At 36.0% G+C, this 21,376-nt stretch overlaps 1 protein-coding gene across 2 annotated transcripts in view; it reads right to left on the bottom strand.

The window, feature by feature from the left end:
• Positions 1-21,376, bottom strand: part of cdh22 (cadherin 22) — a 164,817-nt gene that overhangs the window by 40,926 nt on the left and 102,515 nt on the right. For both annotated transcript variants that reach the window (XM_028003980.1, XM_028003981.1), the window contains exons 5-8: positions 14,420-14,539; positions 7,283-7,450; positions 5,046-5,227; positions 2,749-3,005 (exon numbers count right to left, since the gene is read on the bottom strand). In XM_028003980.1, the coding sequence (XP_027859781.1) occupies positions 2,749-3,005; positions 5,046-5,227; positions 7,283-7,450; positions 14,420-14,539 (727 nt within the window). The remainder of the gene's footprint in view (positions 1-2,748; positions 3,006-5,045; positions 5,228-7,282; positions 7,451-14,419; positions 14,540-21,376) is intronic.

The following is a 21,376-nucleotide window of genomic DNA, read 5'->3' on the forward strand; positions in this document are numbered from 1 at the left end:
GAAGCAGAATTATGTTCATTCTAGGCATATAATGTCATTTTATGGCACAATCAAGTAACTTCCAGGTTGACAAGGTTAGTAGTGTAGAAACTATCAAAACACACGAGGTCTATCAAGCAATTCAAGAACTGTCTGTAAATAAATCTATAGGAATGGATCTTATTTCAGCTGAACATCTCAAATTTGCCAGTTCAAGGGTCGTCCCTCTTCTTGCCTTGTGTTTTACTGGTTTTATTATGCATGACTTTATCCCTGAATCCTTAATGAATGTTCTTTTACTTCCTGTGATTAAAAACAAAGCTGGTAAAATTGGCAGCTCTGATAACTATAGACCTATAGCCCTAGCTAGCACACTGTCTAAAGTCTTTGAATTAATTCTTTTGCCAAAATTTGCAAAGATAGTTATGTCCTCTGACAATCAATTTGGGTTCAAATCCAAACATGGCACTGATATGTGTATATTTAGCCTTAAAGAACTACTGAAAAATTATAACAGCAAAAATTCTACAGTTTTTCTGTGCTTTTTAGACGCCACTAAGGCTTTTGATCGTGTAAATCATAGAAAATTATTTTTAAAATTGTGCAAAGCTGGGGTTCCTAAGTATATAGTAAGATGTCTGTCCTACTGGTATGCTAATCAAACTATGCAGGTGAAATGGGACAACTGTGTGTCTGCATCCTTTCATGTCAGCAATGGCGTCAGACAAGGAAGCATTTTATCTCCTATGTTTAATTTTTATATGAATGACCTCTGTAAGCAGCTAAACCTGTGTAGAACTGGCTGCATGGTTGGTGATACTATTATTAATCATTTAATGTATGCAGATGACTTAGTGGTTTTTAGTCCAAGTTCAACTGGTCTTCAGGAACTCCTTAATGTCTGTTCAGAATATGGTGAATTACTTGATGTCAAATTCAACCCATCAAAAAGTATCATTTTGATCTGTCGCACTAAGGAGGACAAAAATAGAGTATTTCCTAATTTCAAATTGTCTGGGATTTTAGTGAATGTCTCTAGTGAAGTAAAATATCTTGGCCATGTGTTGACAGACCGTCTGTCTGATGATGAGGACATTTACCGTCAGGTTTGAATGTTATACACTCAGGCAAACATCCTTGTCCGTAAGTTTGGATTCTGTTCTGATGAAGTGAAACTGAACTTGTTTAGATCATATTGTACATCACTGTATTCTGCACATTTGTGGTGCAATTTTAAAAAAGCCAGTCTTCAAAGATTGAAGGTGGCTTATAATGATGCACTGAGACTCTTGTTAAATAAACCCAGATGGACCTGTGTCAGTGAACTGTTTGTATCTGCTCGTGTCAGCACTTTGATGGCAGTTTTAAGAAAGCTTATGTATAAATTTATTTGTCGGTTAAACGAGTCTAATAATAGAATTATAATACTGTTGACTAATATCAAATATAGTGCAGTTAAATACTCATCTATACTCTGGAGACACTGGTATGATTCCCTTCTGAATAGCTAGGAGTCGTTTTATTTTATTTTTATCGTACTTTTTATTTTTTTTATTTTATTGTATTTGTTCTCTTTTGTATGTAATCTGGACTCTGAGTCTGTAATAAAATCTATAATAACTAATCAGTAACTCGCTGTTACCGTTAACTGTTATAAAAATGCTGTATATATCAAACGTAACGTAACGCAATATAACACCTTGAATTTCTCTCTCTTTCAGACTCCTGCTCTTTCAGACTCTCCGCCTTCAGGGCGTCATCACAGCATTCCTCTGTCAAGCATTTGACAACATTTTAACCAATGTTTCACTGAGAAGTAGTTCCTGTGATGAGCTCTGCAGAGGCAAAGTTCCAACTGGTGTTTTCCAATTTCTGCTACCGCTAGTCTGAAGGAGCTGAGTAGAGGAGTCATGGGGGACGCCTGCTGTGTAATGCAGAAGCTCTGCTTGGGGACTGCAGCTCCAGGGAGGAGCTTCGTCAAAATGGCTGTGCTCGGTTACACCACTTGTTTTCAGGATTGCTACCAGGGGAGATTAAAAGATTTCTCAAACATGCATGAAATAATCATAGGAACAATAATAACAATATGACTCGATGTGAAGCTCCAAAAAGCCAATTTTACAAAATACCATCCCTGTAAAACAAGTTAAGCACACTGTACAGTACTATACAACTCAAATTTCCAAACCTGTTTCATTAGTATTGGAAAACATAAAATTGAGAGAAATACATTATAATCAGCTTGTATCAATAATTATAGATAGAACCACAACAAACAGCAATTCCCATCAGTTTTACAACTTGCAACTAGGACACACTCAGCTTATGTGTAGCATAATTCCTGTATCTATACAGCAACTTCTGAGACAAATCTAACGAAATTCTATTCTACCCTATTTAACGTTACACATCTCCCTCCAGGAGGTGTGTTTCTGGGACAGAATGGATGACCAAACAGATTTAACTGTCTCTGATGCTCAAGCGCAAGCATTTGAAATTAAGTTGTAGAAACAAGAGATAACACTCTAATATATTGACCTTAGGAAAATTTAAAAAATCAGTCCCAAAGAATGAATGGGTGTTCAGACATGTGCATGAAAAAATTGTACTTTAATTTATTAGAGGGAATCTCCAGGGTACAGAACTAAGTCAATAAAACACAAGTGAATTGTGAAAAAAGTCTAAAAAACTTCTGTACATTACTCAGTCCTTTATGTATTAAATGTAGGGAGAATTCATCAAGCTAGGGGAGAATTATCTCTTTCATACCTCACAGGTTTGTTCATCACATCTGGATCCCTGGCCGTAACAACGCCAATGAGAGATCCAACTTTAGCATCCTCCTGGACTTCCATGACAGCACCTTCCGCTGGTAGAAAGATGGGTGGCTCATCAATATCCCACACAGTCACTTTAACGATTGTCTGATCTCGGAAAGAGCCCAGGTCAACAAAGCGAGAATCAACGTGTTTATTTACTGCCTCCACAATAACACTGTGGATCCTCTTGCTCTCGAAGTTCAGCGGCTGACAAAAAAAACAAAAACAAAAAAAATGCATGTTCAACACATCAAAATTTATTGTTACAAAGAAATGTTCTTTCAAATACTGATTGGCTGCAATCCACATTTGTTAGCACCTATTAGTAAAGTTGTGCAAAAGGCTTAAAATAAATTAGTCTTTTATTGAAGCAAAACAATGTCAAAATATATTTTTTTTAAATACATGTGACTTATTTTTATTATGTCTTCAGATTTTATGTCATAAAAATAACTTTAACAAAATCACTACAGGTGTGTTTCTGTCAATAAGAAAGCACTTAGTATTCTACTATAACATTTTACAAGATCGGAGCATACAGAGGGATCTTTGACCATACAGAATCTCACAGATTGTTTACAGCCTTGTACCTTTCTTATGCCCCCCCTCTTCTTAGCAAACCAAAAATTTTCTATAGGACTTAAGTCTGTGATTTGCTAAATTAAGAAGGCCAGGTATTGATACTGTATCTGTTGAACCATTTCTTTGCTAGTTTTCCCATATGTTTTAAATTGTTACAGGGCTGAAAGAATCATTGGACCATCTAATTCCCACACTTTCAGTTGATCTTTTAATATTAATAAAAAAGTAATGAAGTTAATCCAGTCTATCCATTTTCTAAACCTGCCTATCCTTGAACGGTACCGGGGGGCTAGCGTCTATCTTCAGCAGTCACTGGGTGAGAGGCAGAGTAAATCCTGAACAGGTCAACAAAGATAACCAGGAACAAAACAACCATGCACACACATGCCCACACGCACCCACGCCTACACCAAAAGACAATTCCAAGAGACCTGTTGACCTAACAGTCATGTTTTTGGACTTTGAGAGGAAGCTGGAGTTCCCTGAAAGTGCCCATGTATGCAGAGGAAGAACATGAACGTGACAAAGTCATGGAAAGTTAATATACCTGATCCTGATGCAGAAAAATAAAAGTGAATTAAACCATATTGTTCTAAAATTAAATGCAATATGCTGATTGGGAGCACATACCTACTTCAAAGATATCACAGGTATAGATGTTTCATAAAATCGCCAACATTACCTGGACCCACATTACCAATGTTTTTAAAAACTTTATTCCCACATGACAGCACAATTATCCAAGTTGAAAAAAAAAAAACAAAGAAAAAAAAAAACTTTACACTTACTTTAAATGTCAAATTTTAAAAAATATGTGAAAACCTTTGCTATTGCATACAAGATCATTTATTTGAAAGCCTTTACACATCTTCACCAGGGATGGTGGCACTGTAATTTTTATACAGGAATTAGCATAGATTCCAAGACTGTTGGTGGCACTGTGCCAGTAGTGTGGGGAAAAGGAAGACTGTTTTTACCCCTGTTAAGGTATTTGACCATTGCTTACAGCTCATTTTTTGCCTTTAGGTAATGCTCATGGCAACAAATCTAATCTAGTTCAAAGTTAATGGTTTAATAGCAAAAAATCCCTGAAGTAAGCATATTTTACCCTTTATAACTGATACTGCTTCATAATGTATTGAACACAGTCTGGGCTTTTTTCATGATTCACTGGAACATGTAGTTTCCCATTATCCTTTCTAGAGATAATCACTTTCCTACTAATTCAATAATATCAGTAAGTTGCTTTTCTTTTATTCATGTGAAGATAATGTGTACTTTGTGTATATTATTAATAACATTAGACACAAGATTTAAAAGCAACATGGTGGTTGCTGTTTATGTCTAATGACTGCAAATCTTACTTCGTCCTCTCCCAGTACAAAACCATTCTTGCAAATAATGAATAATAAGACATTACAAAAAAATCATCCTACATGGTATTGTTAGCAGAAACTACAATAGGCAGAAATATCACTAGAATGTGAATAAAATCATGTTCCTATGTAATATAGTCTATAAATAAGACATATTACAACTAATAGGTATTTTCTCATTAATTTTACTAGCACACATGAAAAATGCCTACATCATGTTCCTTTCATTTAAAATAAAACCAGTAGTAAACAGAAACACTGCAGCAGAACTGCTTTAATTCAGATGTACCTTTTTGATGGAGACAACAGCTTCCTGTGTTTCAACATCTGTAGTGACCTTGAAGAGATCTCCTTCGTCAATGATCAGATAGCTCATATCTGTGTTCTCCCCCATGTCTGCATCAGTAGCAATGACGCGCCCAACCGGTGTCCCCACAGCTGCCCCTTCTGACACCGAAAACTGGTACATCTCTGGTAGAGGGAGGAGGTGGCCGGAGGGAGAAAGCATATACATCTCGTATTGATGGCATTATATAAAACACCACAAAAAAGAATGAAGGTGCAAATGTTATGCAGAAATGAAGAGGAAAGCACCAGAATTAGAAGAGTTTGATAGTCATAGGCAGGCTATCAAGAGTAGTTGGTGGAGGGAGTAAATAGCTTTAATAAATAAGAAAAATGACTGAGAAAAGAAAGAAAATAGCAATACATACCAATGATACCAATGACATGTTAAGACATGCAAATTTTGGTTAATAACATCCATCTTAAAGCTTTATTTAGCTTAGGCATTTTTTTTACCAGTCCTATATATTTTCCATTTGGTATTATAAAATAATTGCTTCAGAGTGTGCTTTTATATTTTGCCAGACTAAACCCAATAATTCTGCTAAAATGTCAGGAGTGTGCAATAAAAATGTATAATTTCTTCCACTGATCATTATGAACTAGATAAACAGCAGGAAGATGAAATATGATTGTTACAGGAACAGAAGACATCTGAGATCTTACATACATCATACTGTATGTCATCCTTTTGTGTAACTGATTTATAGAACTGTATTCCAGATTCTGTTTCCCAACATTCAGCAGTGGAGGCACTATAAGTCTGCAGGGCTTATCACTCTGACTGAGTAAATATGATTTACTGAGATGAAAAAAGTGATTCATACACAAATATGAAAAGGTGTGTGAATACATATCACTCACTGTCAAATAGACTGCTTGCACATTGGCCTAATCAAATGTAATACTATTTATAGGGTTAAAGTGCTAGTTTATCTAAAAAAATTTAATGCAAAATAAATTAAATAATATCCAGAAAGAAAAGTACAATGTTTTGGTAAATGCATTTTCTTTCCTTTAAGGATGAGACATATACAGTATTAGAAAAGTGAATTGCTTCTACAAATGTACACGTCTATAAAAATATGATGTGTATTTTTATACACATCATATCATATAATGATGTGCATAAAATAGTATTTTTATAATGAATAGTATAACAATATGATTTACCAATAGACTCATAGATTTTTTATTAAAAATATGGAATGACAACATTTTGAGAGCACATTCAGATAATGCCACTAAAATTCTATCAGCATTATAGGAGATTACAAAGTACAGTAGTTTTAAAGTATGAAGTAGAGAGAAAATGATTAATGGTTTTCAATTGTGTTTAAAAATAAAGCCTCTTTTATTATAAGCCCTTAACATAATCCAGTATTTACTTCAGTCTGTTAGTAGGACTATTATTAGTTGTGCTCTCTTCATACAAGTAAGCCGTAAATTATTCACTGTTGATTTTTGAAAAAGATATGAATGATAAATGCAAATACTTTAATACATTATTTGATTATCTTTTCTCTTTCTTCTCCAACAAGGAAAAAAATCCATATCTTTGCCAGAATTATGAATAATTTTGGACTTAACTGTGTGTGAGAAAGAAGAAAAATTTAAAATAAAAATAAAAAAGAGTAGTAGTACTAGGGGTGTTTGCCAAAAGCTATGTAGTAGACACAGCAAACATGTGAAAGAACACAGTCTGGTCAGATTAGACTGAAATTAAACTTTTGGCCAAGATGAGAAAATCTGTGTTGAGAGAAACTAACAGTGCTCTTCATCCTGAACACTCACAACCAAATACCAATAAGATTTGGGAGAGGTTTCACAAAATAGGAAATAGTTCAAGGGGTATTTTGCAAGGTCTTGTACATGACATGTTTTAAAAAAATATATAGATAAATAAGCAGTTATGCCGATCAGTTCTCCACCATTGTTATGACACCTTTTTGTGGGGCTGAAATGGCCCATAAATTTAATTTAAGCGATTTTTCCCAGGCCCCTCATGAAACTACCTATTGGTGTCAATGGCCTGCAGGTTTTCACATTGTCTTTTTATTATGCTCTCATTTCTCTCTCCAGAGAAAAGTCAGTCAGCTATTTCCAACTGCTTTCTTTTCTCCTCCTACACGACCATCTCTTTTAAAGTCTAAAGTAAGAGAATGTGCGGGAAACACTCACTCTGTGGAAAGCGTGGTGGGTTGTCATTAACGTCTGTGATCACTATGGTCACCGTGGTGGAGCCGGAGAGACCACCCATTTGTCCTGCCATGTCTGTTGCCTTGACGACCAACTCATAACGATCCTGTGTCTCGCGGTCCAAATCTGCCACTGCTGTCATGATTATTCCTAATGATTGAGAGAGATTGAAAGCAAAAGACAGAGGGATAAGTTGAATAGTTAGTCAATGAGGCCAGAAAGGGTTACATTAGTTGTTAGCTTAAGCAGTAACATGTTATAGTGTTTTTTTTTGTTTGTTTTTTTTTGGGGGGTGGGGGGGGGTCAGTCTGAGTATCCATTTCTATTCAATTGTGTATTAAAAGATGTAAACATCAGACCCAAAAATATTTAAAGTTTCTAAGAGCATGAAATGAAGTTCCCAAAAAATTAGGGTTGTGTATCTGTACTGTTGTTATTAGCTAGTCATCATTTAGCTAACAATACCTGTATACACCCTGTGCATGCAAAATGATAATAAAGTCAGTCTAAGTCTAAGTCTATCCAACAGCATTACTCAACTCAGTCGGTTAGTTTGGGGAAAAAACTGTGCAAAGTTCTTTGCGTTTTGCTGGTTTGCTGCCATGATTCTAACAGCTCCTGCGTAACTCTGCACAGCAGCAGCAAGTCTCTGTCACTGCCGCACAGGTGTAAATCCAGCGCGAGCGTCTCAAGGTTCATGTTGCATTTGTACGCGGCTCGGAAAAACAGGTTGCGACGTGTTAACAAAGGATTAAACAGTTTTAACTGCTGAAAAAGGTGACACGGATATGGGAAGTGCGGAAACCCCTACTGTATCAAATATTACAGTATTTGATACAGCAGGGTATCAAACTACTGTATCAAGTAGTTTGATACCCTACTACTTGAGGGTATCAAGTATATGTTATTCCTATACAGAGAGTTATAGGAATAACAGAGAGTTGGCTACTCTAAGGTAAAAACAACAAACAGCTTCCAGTCCAGGGGGGGCACAGCTGACTCTGTGGGCGGGTAATGCCCTCCAATGCCCACCGGCCGGGCATGCTGTATGCAAATAGGTTGCTTACATTTTTTTTAAAATTAGTTGCATAGGCAACATGCAAAATATAAATAAAGCAAACCAGATTTTTCCAAAAATAATATGTAGTTGCATTTCATTCAAGCTGCAGTATATAACATTAATAAAAAATATGTTTTCTCTTTATTTATTAAAGCTCTCACCATGTTGAGACGGTTTGTTATGAGACAGATATTCTGTGAAAAGATTAATCTCCTCCACCTCCTCCCCTGAGCAACTATTGCTAGCTAAAGTAATACAACGTTCAGGCCAAAAACAACCAATCAGATCTAGGAGGAGGGTGTTAGCGCTGTCAATCAACCTCACTCACTGCTGTGCTAAAGGGAGAGAAACAACTTTTTGTTACAGGAAAACTGTTTATCTGCCATAATAGCTATGCTAGCTAGACTTAGCATTCACAACAGGCTGTTTTAGCTGCAGCATAGCACAGAGCAAGGGGGAGGAAGGATGAGCAGCCACATGAGACTGTGATTAATAATCACAATCTCATGTGATTGTGATTATCACACGAGATTATGACAGTCAGAAGCCTTCTGCTTCTCACTGGTTGTTTCTAGATAGCACTGGGAGAAGGCAGAGACAATAAATTTTTCAGAGATTATCTCTCATGCCATACTTTCACCAGTTTTAACCAATATGTAAAAATATATATTTTTTATAAAAGTTACATACTGCAGCTTTAATTTCACCAAGGAGAAGACGGGTCTGGAGGGAAGTCGTAACATATCTGTAATTTAAATGCAAGTTAAGGTAAACGGCTGTCTTTTTATTTAACCTGCTTTCTCTACAACAATAATTTAAAATTTGAATGTGGAACCTGGACATGTAAAGCTGATGTACTAAATGTACTTTTATTTCTAAGTAGGTATGTGAGGAATTTGTTTCTTTGATTTTTAAGGGGTACCTTTTTAGTTTAATAAAGAAGTATTAATGAATGTATTACTTGTAAAAAAACTACACTGTTCATAAATTGGCTTATAACTATAAAGTTTGGAAATGCAGGACATGTAATGTAGTTCTGTTGTTGGTTTGAACCTAGATTTGAGGGCAGGGAGTTTTCTTGTGGCTGTGTGATCTTAAGTGAGGTGTGAAAATGGTTTTGTGCTTTTGCACTCAGTTGATGCAAAGACTTGCTGAAGAATATATTCATGTGGAGCCTACTCATGTAAATTTGTTTTACTGAATGTTTTTATTATTTTTTTTAAAAACAGAACAATCCTGAGCCACCAGCTGCAAAAGCTGCTTCTGCTCATCTGCTCCTTGTCAATGCATAACAATGCAGTGTCTCTGTCAAAATTACGGCGCAAATGAGACCTGCTTCATATAGAAAAAAACCCATCTATTTCCGATGCAATTTATTTCATCATGCTCCAGCAATTAATTAACCTTGATCAAAAATATTGGCATTAATTTTTTGTCTACAAAAATGTGATGTACAACAGAAAAATCAAGAACAAGTTCCCAAAGCAGAAATTTCTGAGGAAATCATCAGTTTTGATTATTGGAAAATAAGAAGTCATGAAGAAACCATTCTAGTTCTTTTAAAGGGGTCTTTAAAATGTTAACTTTATTTTTACTGTTTTGCAGTGTGGGGGAAACCCACATACCATCTTTGATTGGCTGGTCTTTCGCTATTGATCTCGGTCAATAAGCTGCTGATTTGAATAGAAGATATAACTATCAAACACAACATTAGAAGCTAAGAGAGAAGAAAAGAGAATTTTCCAGTTGGTATACTGTTGTGCAGCTGCAAACTTTCTCCAGAGTTTATGTACAAAGGATTCTTTAGTAACAGAAAGAGAGCAGCAGATAATAGGACCACTTAGATAACCGGATGCACTTTAAGTCTGCAGGAAAACTTTTCAGTTTTTCATGGAGTGACTTTCAGAACTTGTTCTGTTTTCTAAACACAATTATTATACATAGCACTAAATATTATTTTGTGAAATGTACTTAAAACTTATGTGATGGATTTGAAAGGCTTTGTTGTCCATCGCATGGTTAAGTCTGTTCCACTGCACTCTACATGGAACCTGTCACATGAAGCGTGAAATTCTGCATGACACTTTCGGCACACAGATCAGGGTCTGCCCAGCCCTGCACTGTGTCACTGCGGCTGGGTTGAGTACGCTATGACAGTGACCGGGTGGGTCTTGTCTCAGACAGCATTCAGATGTGGGCAAAATCCATGTACCAGTCACCAGATCCACATCACACTCAGAGGAGATGACTGCACATGCACCAGTTCTGCACTATGCTGGGATCATGACCCTCCCTGACACCTGGAAAAATCTCTGATCCAGTTCAGGTCAGGGTCAATTCGGCCAAAAAATGAAATAAGAATTCTGTATCTGTGCCACATTTGGGCCAAATACAATATACCACTTGTGTGATTAGGCATGATTTAATGACACTGAAGTTCAGGGTTCACAAATGACCCCATGACAAAGGCTCACAAGACAGAAGCTCATAGTTTTATTGAAACAAGAGACAAAAGCTTAAAACTTATAAGCCATAACCATATAAGCCAAACCATATACACCAGTCAAAAGAAAAGAAAAGGTGTCTACACACATTTCCAATAACATCTGTTGACAGTCAATGCTGTGGTGTGGGGCTATAACAAAGTAATGTGTATGAACAGCATTAATTAACATCCCTGGGTATCTCATAATAGGAACATGTCAACATTCAAATGGCAATATCTTCTTCAGTTTATTCAGTTCTTTATGTTTGACATCTTTAGAAAACTTAGAATCCACACTTTCATAATCTGTAAATAACGTGTTCCTGGTTTTGTCATGGTCAGTCACAAGTGCTGAAGCAGCTCAGTTATTCTTCAGATGAGCTGAATGGGAGAGGGCTTGTCACATTTGGTGCTCTGCCCATAAACCATTTTATGGCTTAGTTGTAATAAAATGAATAATATATATGGATAGAATAAAAGCATGGCAATTCCATCCTGAATAGCATTACAACTCTTCTGTGGTGGTAAGAGCACCCTTAGCCTAGGAAGTTAATATCCAGAAAGCATGTAAGGAATATAGTGTACTTTTTTAATACTGGGGAAGCATTTAAGGCCAGCCTGTGCAGTGGTGTGATGTTAGAACTGGTTCCTTAAAAGGTTGGGTCTCTGCTGGAGGATTTCTATGAGGAGTTTGAATGTTCTCCTTGTGCATGCGTGGGTTTTCTCAGGATACTTCTCCTCCTACAGTCCAAAACTATGCATGTTAATTTAAGATTTTAAAATGACCTATGGTGTGAGTTTGTGTGTACAGTTGATGACATCTATGTGTGTCTGTCCTGTAGTCAACTAACACCATCTCCTTGATGTACTCCAACCCTTCACCACTGACAGGACAGCACAGATTTGCATGCAGAAAAGATAAGTGAGGGTGAGCTGAGTTTTAGATAGGAGTCTAAGCCAGAACATTTTTTTTATTGTTGTTGGGGAGGGGGGAATACACTCTGCCATGCAACTAGCTGACGGCAGCCACCTTTAGTGCTGGGCCATGTTCCTACTACTACTTAAGATAAAGTACATGCAGTAGTATAACTTAGAAGAAACAAATCATGGTTCTTTTTTTTTTCTTCAATTGTCTGTTTTCATCAGAGAAACTGAGAGTCTAATTCCATGTTCTTACAGCTGTTCTGCAGTTTGGGCTTTTACAGCCAATATAAAAATTGAAAAGAGGCTGTTTTAAGACTGAGATGTCAGCTTCCCTTTTATGGCTGTCACAGTACCATTACTTTGGCCTCTGTGCATAGAAACTGATGATCCATACACAGTGTATTGCTGCATTCACATTTTCATAGGCAGTGCCATTTTGCTTTGATGTTGCTGCAGACAAATGCGGCATAGACAAAACTGAGATAACTCATTTACCTCTAAAAAAAAATCGAATATAAACAGAGCGTCTTTTTTCCTTTTTATGAGGTTTCTTGTCTTTCAGTGTGTTGAAAAAAATGGAAGATTCATACAGCAATACTTTCCTTGTATGAATATTGACCTTCATTTTGCCCATTATCCTGTCTCTTAATAGCAAGCAACTTTTTAGTCGTGTGTGTAAATGATGCGACGAAGTGGAATGGTAGTTGTGAACAGGGAAGTGGAACAAACCATCCAGTCTTCCAGCTTATCCCACCAAGGTAGAGTCATTTATCATCCAGGCACCCAGGTGGACCAAATCAAAGTAGTGGACACCAAAAAAGGAATCATTAAGACTTCAGAGCGTTCCCCTCGGGAGAGTATTCTAAAGTAGAACCATGCAAAGTTTCAACTGCAAGTCTGTATAGGCCATGTTATAATGATCTATAAGTTCCAGTTCTCAAGGGAAATGGCAAATTTTCCATATATAGACATGATGAAATGTTTCATCAACTGAAAATAAATGCAGAAATATAGTCAGTAATATAGAATAGTAGACGTCAGTGTAATCTTAATGTTTACTTAAACCAATCAGCTTAAAGCATTTTTTAAGGTTTTACATAGTCCTTATCTCCAAGCAATAAGAGGGGTCTGTGCAATGGTCATATACTTGTATATTTTGTTGGAGTTTTGTAAATTTACTTATTTCTGTTATTCTATTGTCTGTGTCATTCATTTGCATTTTATTATTCTGAGTATGATGCCATTACAAGTGAATTTATCACTGTGGGATCAATACAGTTCAAGTCTAGTACAGTATCTCAAACAAGCTGCTTAAATAATTAATTTCTAAAGTTCAAATGAAATTTAGATTTACAAAAAACAAAGCGTTGGACTTCCAAGGTGTATTTAATGGAGCATTATTTGAAGATAAAGTTTGTAGGAGATAAAGTCGAAAAATTGGGAGTATAGGACTCCAGCAACTTTCAAGTCTAGAATGCTTAAAACTGTGACAGAGGCAAACTTTCAGAGTTGGAGTTTTTCCCATACATCTACAACTGAGGACAGAAAAATAATGTGTTAATTTTATGCCAGCTGAAATGTGGGACACACTTTCAAAATACCTCTTTGTTTATATTTTCAATAAACTGATTTTGTTTTTCAACAAACTCTTGGGGATTGTCAATATGTTTATTGTGCAAATTTGAGATTAGTCATTTTTTTGTCAGTGAGTTCACCCTTAGAACTCTCCCATGTATGCCATTTTTAAATTTATTTTATTTATTTTTTTTCTCATTGTTGAAGCATGAATACTGACCTCAAATATGGAAAGTGAGGCCATAGTTGCTTTAGATGTTTGTGGTTCTTTTCTAACCTCCTGAATAAGTCATTTAAGTGCCCTCAATGTAACTTTGGAAGGCTGATGACTCCTGGGAAGCTTTTACGGCTCTTACTGTTTGTTGGAGTCTCAAAGCCTTAAAATGGCTTTGTAACTCTTTCTGGACTGACAGATATCAATGACTTTGTTTCTGACCTGTTCTTAAACATGTTTTCTTTTATTCAAGTGAAAATTATCTTGTTTATAACCTTTATGCCAATTTGATATTGTCTAACAGGTTCGATTTAAGCACTGTCCTGAACCCACTAGTCTACCAGTAAAGCAGGCCCTGGTGTGGGTAGATAAACTGAACCAAAGAAATTTGAATAATGACAATTAATTTGTCACTTAACAACAGTCAAGTTTTTTTTGGGTAGCTTTTTCTTCCAATACATCTTATTATTTGAAAACATATTTTCAATAAACACAGATTATTATTGTTTGAGTTTAAAATTAGTTTGAGATTATATATAAACATATATATTATATAAACATTAAAGACAAAAAGCAAAAACAGATGAATTTCATACAGATGCAAATAATTTTACACTCCATATCTAACAATTGACACGTATGGTGTTACGTTTTGCAAAATTTACACAGCATGGTATTACTAGTCACTGGAATGGACCTTCTTGGCAAGAATTGTATAGCAATACACAACCAGTTGATTTCATGGTTTAGGCTATGATCTTGAACATTTTGGTCTGTGAAAATTAAGCTGATACTTAAGAACCCAGCACAGGAAAAAAATAAATAAATAAATAAAAAGCAGATTTTGGAGTTTCTTCTTACCAGTATGTCTATCAACAGTGAAGAACTTTTCTCCATCCAGTACACTGTAAACCACTCTTGCACTGCTGCCGTATGTAGGGTCGTCAGCGTCTGAAGCAGTAACCTTCATGACAGACGTTCCTGTAGAAGACAGACAGCATAATGTAAAAATAAAAATGGCAATGGAGGCTCCAGAGCCAGAAACCCACTAGGGACTAGTCCTGAATCATAAATCAGTGCAGGCTAGAGTCAAACTTGTTTTAGATTTGTCTTTGTGAGGACAAATGGAGGCTTGAGAACTTTTGAACACACTGGTGAAGTAGAGCTGTTCAACATAGACAGATATGGTTTAGGCTTAGTTTGGTTTAAGTCAATGTTTGGTGGAAAATTTATGGTTAAGCAAAAGTTGATAGCTAAAAGGTGATCTATTCATATAAATAAAAAGTCATGTGTTTAATTTTGTAAACCTACCAGCATTTGCATTCATACTTATTTCATACTTCTGATATCAATACATTTGTGGGTTATGATAGGAGTAAACAAATTCAGCCTTTCTGCACATAATTTCCCTTACAAGTATTTTGAAGTTTCAAATTACCTTTTCACAATGCATGTGCATGTGAACCACAACATTACTACGATTTTTTTTTCTTTTCATCTGCACAGACGGCCTCACAGAGGACAGCAAACATGGAGTTTTCTGTCAACATCTTCAAAGACTCTCACAAGCTTCACAGATCTGGATCAAACAACATCTGATTACCAGCACTTAGGCAAAAAAAGCAGAATTTTTTGTACAAGACATCAGGGTGTGTGGCGTAGTTTTTTTTTTTTTCCCCCCCCATCATTATTTTACACTCATTGCGATATTTTTGTCTCCAGTGTGCATGCACAAGCCTCTGGCAACAGATACGCAGGCACATCGTCCCATTTAGTCACACATTTTAGTTAAATCTCAGCCCAGAGCTTTGTAAACTTTAGGTTCCTAATTAGAATGGTAAGAAATGACTGCATATTTGTTTCCCATCTGAGCACATTTTTTTTTGCCTCTAAATATATTTGTAAAAGAAAAATGAGGGTAAAAAGAGGTAAAAAGGAAGATGTTTAGAGACGTCACAGGTCTTAAAGGACACAGAGTCCGTCTCTGTCTCCAATCATCTGGCCAATTCTATGGGTAATTACTGGCAGCTGGTGTTGTCCAATAAAGGTCACCATTGTAGCCCGTCTTAGAGCCCTGTCATGCTACTGTCCAGCTACATAATGACCATATGCTAATGATGCTAATTAGCAGGAAGTGTCAGAGCACTGTTTGTTTCCTGTCATTGAATGGAGTTCCTAAGGGGACTAGGGGGAAGGGGCACTGGATTACCATTAAGGTCAAGCAAGCCATTAAATCACATGCCTTGGATTACCACTCCAAGGTGCCTTCTGAACCACCTTTTTGTACCCTACTGTATGTAAAACGGCGCTTGCCAGTTTGCATGTTGCTTTGCATTAACTTTTTGGCCTGTATTGCCAAATGCGTTGTGAAAGCTTCAGTAAAATGTGGATTCACTTGCAGAATTAATTTAAAATATTACTCATAAATATGCTGGTAAAAGGTTTTAATATGCATTTGAACCATAAATTATTTAAAAAAATAATGTAGCATTCCAGTTGAGAGATTAGGGAGGTATCATATTTTAATGGAAATATGAGACTGTAAAAGGTAAGGTATTTTCAATTCTGGCAAAAACCATAAATGTATCTCTTTTCTACTCTGCTGATTATTCTGCCCATGCTGCTATGGGTCTAGCAAAGCCATTTTATTCATAGGATTACTTGCTTATCTTAATTTTCCCAGGTAACACTCAGTTAGACATCGAGCTGTTTCTGGGTACTGCTGGCAGCAGCGTCAGATGGTATGAGGGAACTATAGAAATGTAAATGTTTCTTTGATGTGTTTATATTAACTGGAGAAAGAAATGAGTTTGGCTCTTGGATTCTTATTTAGTTTTAGGGTTCAAGAAAATTTTATGCAGGGAAAGTCATTACTTAGAGAATCTGCTGGCAGCACTAATGGAATTTTAAGTGTTTATGAACTTGTATGAACTAATTCAAAATATATATATTTTTTACATATGGTGACTATACATACAGAAGGGAAACACATCTATTTTGGGGTTCACTATTTAAATGTAGGCTTTTCTCACAGCAGTAATAGAAATTATTTCTCTGAGATAAAGCAATGTGTATTCAAACTATAATGATTTAAATAAACCACAAACAAAACAGGGATTTCTTTTTTCGAGATGAATACACAGATGTTTTGGTTGATGTTTTTTCTTCTTTTGGTTCAGGTACGACAAAGTAAAAATAGTAACTGACTGTACATCATTGGAAATGTGATGAGGGATGCATTTTTACATTAAGGTCTTTAATTAGTGAACATTGATGGAAAACATACATGCAATCCATTTATGATTTGCAACACCAATGTTAAGAGACAAGCCAAATACCACTTGTGTGATTTCTTTAAGAATTTAATATTGAATCATAGTATCATTGTATGTTTTTCTAAACAAAATGGTCCCCTTAGTTGCCTACAAAGCAAACCAAGATTTTGGGAACAATACTGGTGTTCACTGACTTTCCCAAAGCGATTTTGGAGGAAAACGACAGATTATATATGCCTGACTCAATACATGTCCAATCACGATAAGCTTGGTCAGTCAAATGTGTGTTAACCTAAAATTAAGGCATTTTTAAGTGAAACATTGCAGGTCTTCATTTTTTGACCATTCTGAGAAAATATATTCCACTTAAAAAAACATATGCATTTAGTCCAGTGTTACTGTGAAGTGAAACTTCAATGTGCAGCCTGCAAATATTTTTATTATTTGTGAGCATATCACCAGTCTTTCTCAAGGCCAACACACTCGCAGACCGCCATGCACCATTACACACAATGTTCAATTTGAAAAAAGAAATAAAATAGTTGTCCTAACATGTAAGCTAGTCGACCTTTGGATGGTAGGAGGAAAGCACACAGAGAGCACAGTAGGGTCTACAGGAAAGACTCAGAAGGAACCCTCCCAGATCACAGAACTAATATCTGCAGCACAGGAATAGCTAAACTTTGGGATCCTTTTTATAATCAGAAATTATTAAAACTCTGTCTAGTTACAGACAACAAAATATGCAATTTTGTAACAGGTAAGGACCATTAAGTAAACCAAGATGGTTTAGAAATGTATCACACCATGATTTCCCTCAGCAGGAAGGACTAGACAGGGTTGCAATGGCTCTTTGCTGTGCAGCATTAATGAGGGTACAGCTTTGTTATTCATTAAATGTCCTAGCATAGTGGGTAAGTAATTGGGGGACAAATTCTTCACTAATCTCAACTTCTATCCACATTCTTTGTTAATATTTCTATAATTGTATCATGTATTTCTGTAAAGTGCTTACATCTCCCAAGGGTGGGTGGGATTAACATAAATTTAAACACAGTAAAGGAGCTAACAGTTTGCATAATTATTGTTTTTTGCAGTTTTGAAACCTTTCTAATATATCTTGTTTTCTTGAATTCAAAATTATTTCAACAGTTATGAAATGTCTTTGCTAGAATTTACAGCAGGGAAGCAGCAAATGTGTGTGTGAATGTGGGGTGTTTTTTTTTCCAGATATGTATTAATACTATATCTTTTATAGTATTTTTTATGAGTAGTGCAAATAATATTCAAGTAAAAAAAAGCTAATCATATGACGTGACAATACACAAGGAGGAGGGTTGCTTCTGGGGTGTGGAGGATTCATTGGGGGATTAGTGACAATGGCTATATAGTCAGATTTATGCATGAGTTTGGTTTAATGGTATCAACACAGGCTGTCGGAATGGCTTCCCACACCATTTCAGCACTCTGGGAGAGATGGTTCAATTACTGCAAAGGGAGCAGGAGGAGTGAACCACGTGTGAGACACTAGACTGACAGCTATTTAAGAGGCAGCCTCGTAAAAGAGATTTGTGCCTATCTCAGCTGGTGCGATACTGGTACAGGCTTCAATGGAGGGGTCTAACTACTGCAACAGTGAGCCGCTCTCTTGCCTCGACCCACCTTAATCTGCAGGACTGAGTGCTCCCTGCCCGCATTATGGATCATTTAGTAAAGCCATAAAAGCTGAGATGTTTTCACATGAAAAGTTATTCCTTTACTACTTCAAATCTGATTCATTTCTCTCTCATCCACATAAATGCCCCAGGAAAGGGATGACAGAGGGAGTAAGGCAGAGAAAGATGGGTGAGAGTGAATGAGGTTTAAGGAAAAGAAAAATCTGTGATGTCATAACAGCCAGTGGCCTGCTTACATTGATCCTCTTTCAGTTCTCAACAAGGATTTAGGGATATTTTTCATCTCTGTTGAATGATATTGTAAATCTAATCTTTGTTTGCTTCTGAACCTGTGTCTTTTAATAGATCAGATCATGGCTTGTCTTGCAAAACAGTGTTCTGAGCCAGTGTGGCACACCAGCTTTAATTTGTTGCATTTTGTTATTTTGGGTGTTTCTGTGTGGGATTAAATAATAAAAAAGTATTATCCATGAACACAAAATCAAAAACACAAAAGCCAGCATATAACTTTTTCCATTTATAACTTCTCAACCCACTCTGCATGTGTGTTTTATGTTGAAAAGTCCAGTATACTGTTTGGAAAAGATTGCCGGTGCTTCTGTGCTATATCACAGTTCTATAAAAATGTTTCAATCTTGTGTATAACAATTGCAGATCTATTATGCTGCTGCTTTTTCTTTAAGGTTGGACAATTTTACATACTGAATCCCATATCACCACTTTGTTGCTTATCCTCTTCCCTAAAGATGTAAAAGCATGACCTTGCCTGCTGAGATCAGCCAAAATCAATCATGTCAGGCAGTGCGGTTGAGTGCATATTTGTGCATGTTGCTAGTCATATACATAAAGGTAGCTGGGAGGATATATTGATTGTAACTTTCCTGCATTGCTGCAGTCCTTTCTCTTGTGGTAACAGTGTTTGGAAATACCTCCTCTGTTGTTAGTATGACAAGGGTTTATTATTGTAATATTCGTTCTGTGGAACCAATCAAAGCCAAAGAAGCAAGAACAGTGATTATTACATAAACTCTCCTTTGGAATCTCTGCATTACATGAAGAGGGATTGGGGCATCTCTTATGGTAATTATACAATGGTGTAGGATAAAGGTCAGGAGATCAAGAGCATACAAAGTAAAGCAAAGACTTAGTTGGTCTGTCTTGTATTTTGTAATCTGAGTCTTAAACGCTGAGTGCTTACAAAAACAATTTTTGAGTGTGGAGTCATATTTAAAAGGAATTATTGTCAGTTGTAAATGTGGTCTATAAATTATGAGGGATCTCAGGTATATTGCCTTGCATCAATTTCTTGATTAATCATGAAGTATTCATATATCAAAATATAAGTTGGGCAAATACATTTTGTGTGCATGTACGAATCCAAGCACAGTTTCTTTAAACATCCCCAATAAATACGGAATTATGATTTGAATGTGTGATTAGACATGTTGTGTGCAGTTACAGAAACTCTTTAACATAGTTTGATAAATGAGCTTAAGGATATAAAATGTTGAGTAACGTTTGAAACAATAGTGATTTTCAGTAATTCATAGCAATTATCACAAAAAGTGGAGAACTGTTAATTTATCTTCTTTGGACAATTTGACTTGTCAGTCAGTGTGACCTGAAGTTTAAGGCCAAGGCACAGATGTTATGTATAGCTCTGCCACTCAACGGGTCTGAAGTAATTTATGATGGAACCCGCATCAATCACAGAATTATCCTGTGGATTTCTTTTTACACCATGAGCAGTTCACTTAGTTACATTCTTATCCAACCCCAATGGAGAAAGAAAAAAAAAAAAAAAACGACGTCTCAGAGACTAAATGGTTTCATACCCGAGAAAATGTGCTATAGTACTTTATCAGTCAGCTCACATAAAAAAAGAAAAAAACTGATTGATGAATGTCTTAGTATGCAAGTTGTAACACAGTGTAATAGTGATTTTAAATTGGAAAAGGCCTGTCTTTATTACTTCAATATTAGCAGGCCGTGAGGAGCATATAAGCTATTGCTTTAGGGTGCCACTGCCAATAATGTATCTGCACTATATGTGCCAGAACTAAAAACTCAATTATTTCACTGCCTAATGCAACTTTTGTAATGATCAGACCCATGGCATACAGTTTACTTTACCCACTGTTTTTTATTTTATCATTTTATTTTAAAGCCTAGCTCAAAGCTGCATGAATATTTAAGTCTTACTAAAGATGGCAAACAAAAGGAGAAAAAAGGTAGATCAAATTTAATATTAATGAGAAAGCCTTGAGAAGCACAAACCTTAGTTCAACATCTCATTAAGTATGAACTACTCTGCATTTGCATCTAAGGATCATATCAAAGATAAAGAAATGCACAAAAATCTTCTCGCTATGTTTAAAATATGTCATTCATTTAAAACAAAAAAAATGGACAAATAAAATTTTGTTCAGGAGTCTCTCTATCAATTAAACTCACTGTGGTGATAAAAAAAAACACTATTATCTTTGTATTTCTGCGTTTTTAAGCAGAAGTCTCAATTTTTGGGTCAAAACTGAAACATGGGACCGTTAATGTTTTTTTTTTCCACCTTTCCAAAAAGAACTGAGTATAGTTTGTCTATCTCAAGAAAGTAAATCAAGAGATCGATGCTGCCATGCTGTTCCTTTCATAATATGTTGTGTTGTTTTTGTGCTAAACCCAACTTTAAGCCAAGGTTACATGTTTTCTTTGGAAAAAATAGATTATATTGTTCAACCCTACTCCTTAGTTCAGACAAAAAGAGAGTACAGGAAACTATGACTACATGCAGAACTCAACCAGTACGAACTAAGAATTCCTGCATTACTTCCATGTTCTTTGTAGTCTTCCTGACCAGTGTGAATCTTGTC

The sequence above is a fragment of the Xiphophorus couchianus genome, chromosome 20 (genome assembly GCF_001444195.1).
Source record: "Xiphophorus couchianus chromosome 20, X_couchianus-1.0, whole genome shotgun sequence".
Taxonomy (NCBI): domain Eukaryota; kingdom Metazoa; phylum Chordata; class Actinopteri; order Cyprinodontiformes; family Poeciliidae; genus Xiphophorus; species Xiphophorus couchianus.